This window comes from Coregonus clupeaformis, chromosome 23 (assembly GCF_020615455.1).
Source record: "Coregonus clupeaformis isolate EN_2021a chromosome 23, ASM2061545v1, whole genome shotgun sequence".
NCBI lineage: Eukaryota > Metazoa > Chordata > Actinopteri > Salmoniformes > Salmonidae > Coregonus > Coregonus clupeaformis.
This window is the reverse complement of record NC_059214.1, coordinates 59291753-59299160: the sequence shown is the minus strand read 5'-3', so window position 1 is coordinate 59299160 and position 7408 is coordinate 59291753. Positions and strand designations below refer to the sequence as shown.

At 43.0% G+C, this 7408-nt stretch overlaps 1 protein-coding gene across 2 annotated transcripts; it reads left to right on the top strand.

Annotated features, from left to right (window-relative positions):
- Positions 1-1317: 1317 nt before the first annotated feature.
- LOC121576568 (calumenin-B) lies at positions 1318-5734 on the top strand. 2 transcript variants are annotated; one of them, XM_041889805.1, is made up of 7 exons: positions 1318-1417; positions 2704-2930; positions 3047-3240; positions 3356-3522; positions 3614-3674; positions 3824-4023; positions 4132-5734. In XM_041889805.1, the coding sequence occupies exons 2-7, from the start codon at positions 2707-2709 to the stop codon at positions 4234-4236; spliced, it is 951 nt and encodes a 316-aa protein (XP_041745739.1). In that variant the 5' UTR covers positions 1318-1417; positions 2704-2706; the 3' UTR covers positions 4237-5734. The 2 variants fall into 2 exon arrangements, with proteins under 2 accessions (XP_041745739.1, XP_041745738.1); XM_041889804.1 differs by lacking the exon at positions 1318-1417 and adding an exon at positions 2435-2456.
- Positions 5735-7408: the final 1674 nt, after the last annotated feature.

Genomic DNA, 7408 nt, shown 5'->3' with positions numbered 1-7408 from the left:
GTTTAACACTTTTTTGGTTACTACATGATTCCATATGTGTTTTTTCATAGTTTTGATGTCTTCACTATTATTCTACAATGTATATAAAGAAAAACCCTTGAATGAGTAGGATAAGAGCGTCTGCTAAATGATGTAAATGTAAATGTGTGTCAACTTTTGACTGGTACTGTATATGAGGGTGTACAAAACATTAAGAACACCTTCCTACTATTGAGTTGTACCCCAGCCTTTTGCCCTCCAGAACAGCCTCAATTCGTTGGGGCATGGACTACAAGGTGTCGAAGGTGTTCACAGGGATGCTGGCCCATGTTGACTCCAATGCTTCCAACAGTTGTGTCAAGTTGGGTGGTGGACCATTCTTGATACACATGGGAAGCTGTTGAGCGTGAAAAACACAGCAGCGCTGCAGTTCTTGACACAAACCGGTGCATCTGGCACATACTACCCTACCCTGTTGAAATGCACTTCAATCTTTTGTCTTGCCCATTCACCCTCTGAATGGCACTTATACACAGACACAATCCTTCTTTAACCTGGCTCCTCCCCTTCATCTACACTGATTGAAGTGGATTTAACATGTGACATCAATAAGGAATCATAGCTTTCACCTGGTCAGTCTGTCATGGAAAGAGCAGGTGTCCTTAATGTTTTGTACACTCAGTGTATATTCCGGACTCTGAAATTGCTCGTTCTGATATTTCTTTATTTGTACTTTTTGGATTATGTGTGTATTGTTCTGAATTGCTAGGTATTACTGCACTGTTGGAGCTAGAAACACAAGCATTTCGCTGCACCTGCGATAACATCTGCAGATCTGTGTATGCGACCAATACACTGGTCGCATTTTTTACATTTATATTTGTGTCTTGTTTATGGTGTTGAAATAAATATGAAGCTTCCTAGATGTGTTGTGCTTTTTTATTACGGTAACCTCTGAAATGGGATTCTTTCATTTCTGAATATCCCCACTCAGTCAAAATGTCAATGATTGATGATGAGATGGGCATGCAGTTTGAGGGGGGATGCACTCATGCAGGACTTACTATTAAACTTGGTTGTGTGGTGCAGTTTAAAAAATAACTAATTCAAGTTTGTGTCATGAAAATAAATACGTAATACCTATAAATTATGTGTTTGACAATTCATCGCTCACTGCCTGATAAGTGTTGCCGATTTTGTGAATCGGGAAAGTGCTTTCGTTTAACACGCTCATCGCTTGAGGACGTGGCGGTTATTGGCCAATCACAAGGCCGAAGCTGTCCTGAAGTGGGCCAATGGACGAGCGGCATGGCACAAGCGCATATGTAACGCTATTGGCTGGTTGGGTTTTTAGCACCGGAAACGATGTTACAGCGATGGGTGTGTATCCGGAGTAGCTAGATATTCAAAATCGAAAGACTTTTCAAAAAGACCGGTGGTGAGTAAAGTATCTATTTTAGGCTTACTTAAATACACAGTTAATCTCTGTTTTTATCCTGCTTAGTTATTGTAACATTAAACACACTGAAATAGGCAGTGCAAATTACATCACGCATTTAGTTCAACAACAGATCTCGGGCTAGCTTGCTTGCAAACTGCACCGGTACCAAGGGTGAATTCCATTACGCCGATTCTGTTGCAAACCGTTTCTTAAACGGAAGTCAACGGAACGAAACGTGGAGGGACCTAACAGAATTTGTCCTATATAAACTCTTGTTTTGCTCTGTTTGGTTCTTAAACGGTTTCCGTAATGAATACGCCCCAGCACTCACAAATTAGCTAGCTAGATACTGTTGGTGAAACCATAAGGAGAGGAAGTACAAACCAACGACGCTAGACAGAGAGGAATATGCTTAAGCAAAAGGCAGTTTATTAAACACAGAGATAGCTGGTACTGCTCAAGCTACATGCATGGACCCATTCAGTTGCCTCTTATGGAGACAGTTGAAAAGGGATCAAAAACAGAGTTTTCAGCATTACTTTATACAATGCAACACAAAGGAAGGGGTCCTTCTTCTAGTCCCTTGATTGGTTCCGGAGGCGTAGGAGGCGGGTCTGCTCTGTCCAGAGTAGAAGCCCCATTTTGTGCACGGCAGAGTCCTCTGCCCTAGGCACCCGACCAGTAGAAAAAAAGTGTAGTTTGTGTGTGTGCGTAACTCGTGAGGCATGAGGATGAGTGTGCGTATGCATGGAGATGTGTGTGTGAATGTGTGTATGTTTTCAAAGGAAAGTCTCGTGGGGAGCAACCAGATTGTGGCCTGTGGCGTGGGTGTTGTCCTTGAGAAGATATTGGCTCTGTCCATTGTTCTTGCATAGGAACAGCATTGATTGAAAACAAGCTCCTAACATTAAAATGGGTCATGCACAAGATTTTAGTCAGACCAAGCTATAACATTTTAATATTTACTACGACAATACCCTGTTTATTTTAGCCAGAAACGGTGAAACCACAGATGAGGAGGGGAAACCCCGAATTAGTTAAGTGTCTTTGATGGAACTATCTCATTTTATCACACATTGAACACGTTTATATCAGGTAGATTGCTAATTTAAGGCCGTTACAACAACACCACAACTACTTAGATTGGTGAAACTGAGTTAAGTCGTGACGAATTCCTGTCTACTAAATGCACTGACACAAACATTGTTGTGTAGTAAACCAAGTTCGTTAACTCCTCTCTGCTCTCTCTCCTGTCTGTGTGTGTGTGTGTGTGTGTGTGTCAGATTATGGAGCTGCGGCCGTTGGTCATGTGCTTTGTGCTGTGCGTGGTCTATGCCTTTAGTAAACCCACCATCGAGAAAAAGGACCGCGTCCACCATGACGACCCGCTTAGCAACCGCGACCATGAAGATGAAGAGAACTTTGATTATGACCATGAGGCATTTCTAGGACAGGATGAGGCCAAGACCTTCGATCAGCTCACACCTGAAGAGAGCAAGGAGAGACTTGGGTAACACACACACACACACTCTAAGCAGCTGCATCTTGTATAGAAGCGAGAGAGATGGATTCGTATAGAAGAGATGAAAAGATGGATTAACACTCCATCTCTCTCTCTCCCTACAGTATGTTAGTAGAGCGTATAGATGAGGACAAGGATGGGTATGTGTCAGTAGAGGAGATGATAAAGTGGATCAAACACAGTCAGAAGAGGTGGATCTATGACGACGTGGACCGCCAGTGGAAAGGTCACGACCATAACGGAGATGGACTGGTGTCCTGGGAGGAGTACAAGAACGCTACATACGGATACATACTGGGTACGGGGATACACACTCTGAAAGGGGTATAAGAATGTAACCTACGACACCTGACCAGTGCCTTTTTACTGGAAGGTCTGACTTAACTTTTCTAATTGATGTGTGTGACCTTTAGATGATCCAGACCCAGAGGATGGCTTCAGCTACAGACAGATGATTTCACGCGATGAGAGGAGATTCAAAATGTCTGACCTGGATGCTGACCTGAAGGCCAATAAAGAGGAGTTTACAGCCTTCCTCCATCCTGAGGAGTACGACCATATGAAGGATATAGTTGTACTGGTGGGTCACACACACACACAACTTAAATGTTGTATTTATTGTCTAAGGTAGCCAGCCAGTAACATCTCTGTGCCTCTACCCTCTCCTGTAGGAGACCATGGAGGACATCGATAAGAACGGAGATGGCTTCATAGACCTGGAAGAGTACATAGGTAAGTTATTACCTGTTATAACACCTGGAGGAGTACATAGGCGATTTATAGCATCAGCTGAGCCTGAGTGGGTGAGAACAGAGCGAGCAGTTCATTTACATTTCTCTCTCTCTCCCTTCCCTTTCTTTCACCTCTCTCCCCTCCTCAAGGTGACATGTATAACCAGGAGGGTGATCCTTCAGAGCCGGAGTGGGTGAGGACAGAGAGAGAACAGTTTACTGAGTTCAGAGACAAAAACAAAGATGGCCGCATGGACAAGGAGGAGACCAAAGACTGGATCCTACCTTCAGACTACGACCATGCAGAGGCAGAAGCCAAACACCTGGTCTACGAGTCCGATAATGACAAGGTTTGTGTTGTGTATGTACACGTGTTGATGTGTGAGCTAGTTTTGTGTTTGTGTGTGTGCGCATGTGAGCAAATACTGAAACTGTTTTCTCTCTCTATCGCTCTATAGGATGGCAAACTGACCAAGGCAGAGATTGTTGAGAAGTATGACCTCTTCGTTGGTAGCCAGGCTACTGACTTTGGAGAAGCCTTGGCAAGACACGATGAGTTCTAACCCTTCCACTTCCGACGCTGGGTTGGGCTCAATTCCAATTCAATTCAGTCATGGAATTGAAATCCCAATTTAAAAGTAGTGCGCTATATGGAGTGACATTTGAGATGGAGCTTTTCACTCCGATGCCAAGGACAATCATTTATTTGATTTCCTGGCCTATTATACACACTAGTGAATACATCACTTTGTACTAAGTAGTGCACGATCAGGACACACCTCCTTGTTCCAGCTCCCCCTCCACCACCCTCTCGTCCAATCCGGACAATGGAAAGGATATATAGTATTTCCTTTGGTTTGTCTTTGTTTGCAGATCAACTTTGTTATTTAAAAAGATTTATAGAATATAGCAGTAAGCGTTTGTTCAAACAAGGTTGCAAAAACAATCTATCATGCATGCAATTAAGTGCCGAACTGCATGTTGGGGTCAATTCAGTTTTCAATTTAGGAAGTGAATTAAAATGTAATAGAAAACAAACTGAATTGATCTCAACCCTGGTGTGTATAGCCTTGTGTGTATTCTGCTATGCACTGGACTATGAAGGGGAGCTATAACACGGGCGGGCCATCTGTGGGCTACCACCACAAACTGCTCTTTGATTTGATTAACTAGCAATTTCTTCATACCACCACTCTCCAAATGTGGTCAATCCTCCCAGGTTTAGGGTTAGTGGTTGTAGCCCACGGAGTAGTCCTCATCAAAGCTTCATGAAGATAGTTTGAATGCGAGCAATTACTTCATCACCAGATGGGCTGTGCGTTGGCCAATAGCGGTCTTCCGTGACCCCTGTGTGTGCAGGTTTTAGTCCCTTGGTAAGTCTTAATTAGGGGTTAGATCAGTGTTTCTCAACTTCAGTCCGAGAACCCCCAGGGTCATACATTTCTGATCTAGTCCCTGTACTAGCACAAAATATTCATAGCCCTGTGCTAGTACAGGTCTGGAACATCCTTTTGTTTTATTTTGGAATCTGCTGAATTCTATGCTGTACTACACACTCCTACATATACTACACAGACCTACTACACTAATTATGTTTGGAGGATTATTAAAGTCAGTTTTCCCCTAAGGCTTCTTCCTTAGTTATCGTCATAATAACTGTATAACGCCCCTCACTTACTTTATGACGCTCTATAACCACTGTTATTGGTCTGGTTCAACTTCCCTTAAGCCCTTTGTCATAAGGGCTACATAACATTGCCATAACAATGACATATACAGTCATGAATGTTGGTGTAAAGTCAGTTGTGATAAACTGACACAAAGTATGATTGTTTATGACATCTTATGTCATGTTTTCAAGTGTTATGTAGCCCTTATGACGGTTCTAGTAAAGTGTTTCCGTTGTCTTATATGATATGTTATAATGTATATGATATAGCTGTTTTTTACACACTTAATGCAGCGCCAAGCCTGTCACTGGTGACTACCCTGTACATACATTGTCACCTGTTGCCTTGTCGACAGTGTGTGTTTTTCTGATTAAAATGATATTGTGGAGTACCGATGTGTGGTGGTGGTTTAATAGAAATATAACTAATCATTCTAATTCCATGGGTGCTATGTATGATATAGGGTGAAAAGTTTTAGACCAAACTAAATAAAATCTCTGTTACCACATCATATGCTACAACCAAGACTAGAACCATCGGATCAACCAAGACTTTATACTAAATTGCCATTCAGTTTCTTTTAAAAATGAACCGGGAATAGAATGCTGTGGGTATATTTTAGAATTGTATCTAAATGAATTACCCTCTTATAGCTCCTCCAATCACAGGATATCTTTCCATATAACACATGAATCAACACATTGATCAATACAACATCTCTGTCCACCGAATCATCAGCAAGGTGAACAACAGAGTTGAAGTCACAATGCTCCACAGAGGTCTAAGCTCAATGTAAAATGCATCTCTATGGGTGGGGCCGGAACTTGATTCCAGCGTTGCCGCAGAAACCGCATCCTACAGTTCTAATTCAGGCAGCAGCATCTATACATAGAGTCAATATGAGACAAGACGGTATCGATTACCGGAAACACATAATGCATACCGGTTTGCAGTATATGCATGCACAATCACACTTACAGTAATGCATATGTAATAGACGCATGCACAATTACACACAGACATATGTATAGACAGACACACAAGGTTAATACATTAAAACCAGTCATCCAGTTGGAATGTAAATGTTGTCTCCTGCTGAAGTCTCAGTATGCTAACGAGCTATAAAAAGCCCTGTCACCAAATCATGAATATTCATCCATGTCCCGGCGAGGGTGACCTATGAGGGCGCAGCAGAGGTCACAAGGGGCGGGGCTTGGATCAGAGGGACTCAACCCCCTGGGACCCACCTTAATGGACAGAACACACACATCCTCATACTTATGCTGCATTCGTAACCAAGTGGGAAGTGGGAATTTACCACATACAACTAGGAACAATTCACTTGAACAGATTTTTTAACACTATAATTTGTTTACAAGCATGATAACTGTACTTTTTATTTATGGTTTACGCAGCTTGTTGGCCATTAGCCAATCAGAGTTTCGCAACAAGTTAAAAGCACGTCAATGCATCTAATTACGACTTCACAACTGGTAGATTCCCACCTCCCACTTGGTTACGAACGCAGCATAATACACACAAATACACACAGCCAACCAGAGATGCACTCTCTCTCCTGCTCCTTTCTCTCTCTCCTTCTTTTTCTCTCTCTCTCTCATTCCCTTTTTCCTGTCATACCTGTGCTCCTTGTCTCAGAGACTCTGCCGGATGAACAGAAGGTTAAAACAAACAACAAGAAGCTGCCTGCCACCCCTCCTCACCTCCCCTCCTCTTTCCTCCTCCTCTCCTCCTCCTGTCATCTCTTTCTCCTCTTCCACCTCTGTTGTCATCTCTTCCTCTCTCCTCCTCCTCCTCCTCTCTCTCTCTTTCTTTTTGTGCAGAGGTGTACCTGGGAGTCCTCCCTCTCTCCACCCTGCAGCCAGACAGAACCAAAGCCAGGACACACACACAGGTAAGACTCCCTCTCTCCTCTCTCTCTCTTTCTCACTCTCTCTTTTTCTCTCCCAGGGTGTGGTCAGTGATGGGTATTGAGGTGATGGTGGGGTTGGGTTGGGTTAGAATATTGGGTTGCTGTTAGATATTTGACTGTGGATTAGGGTTAATG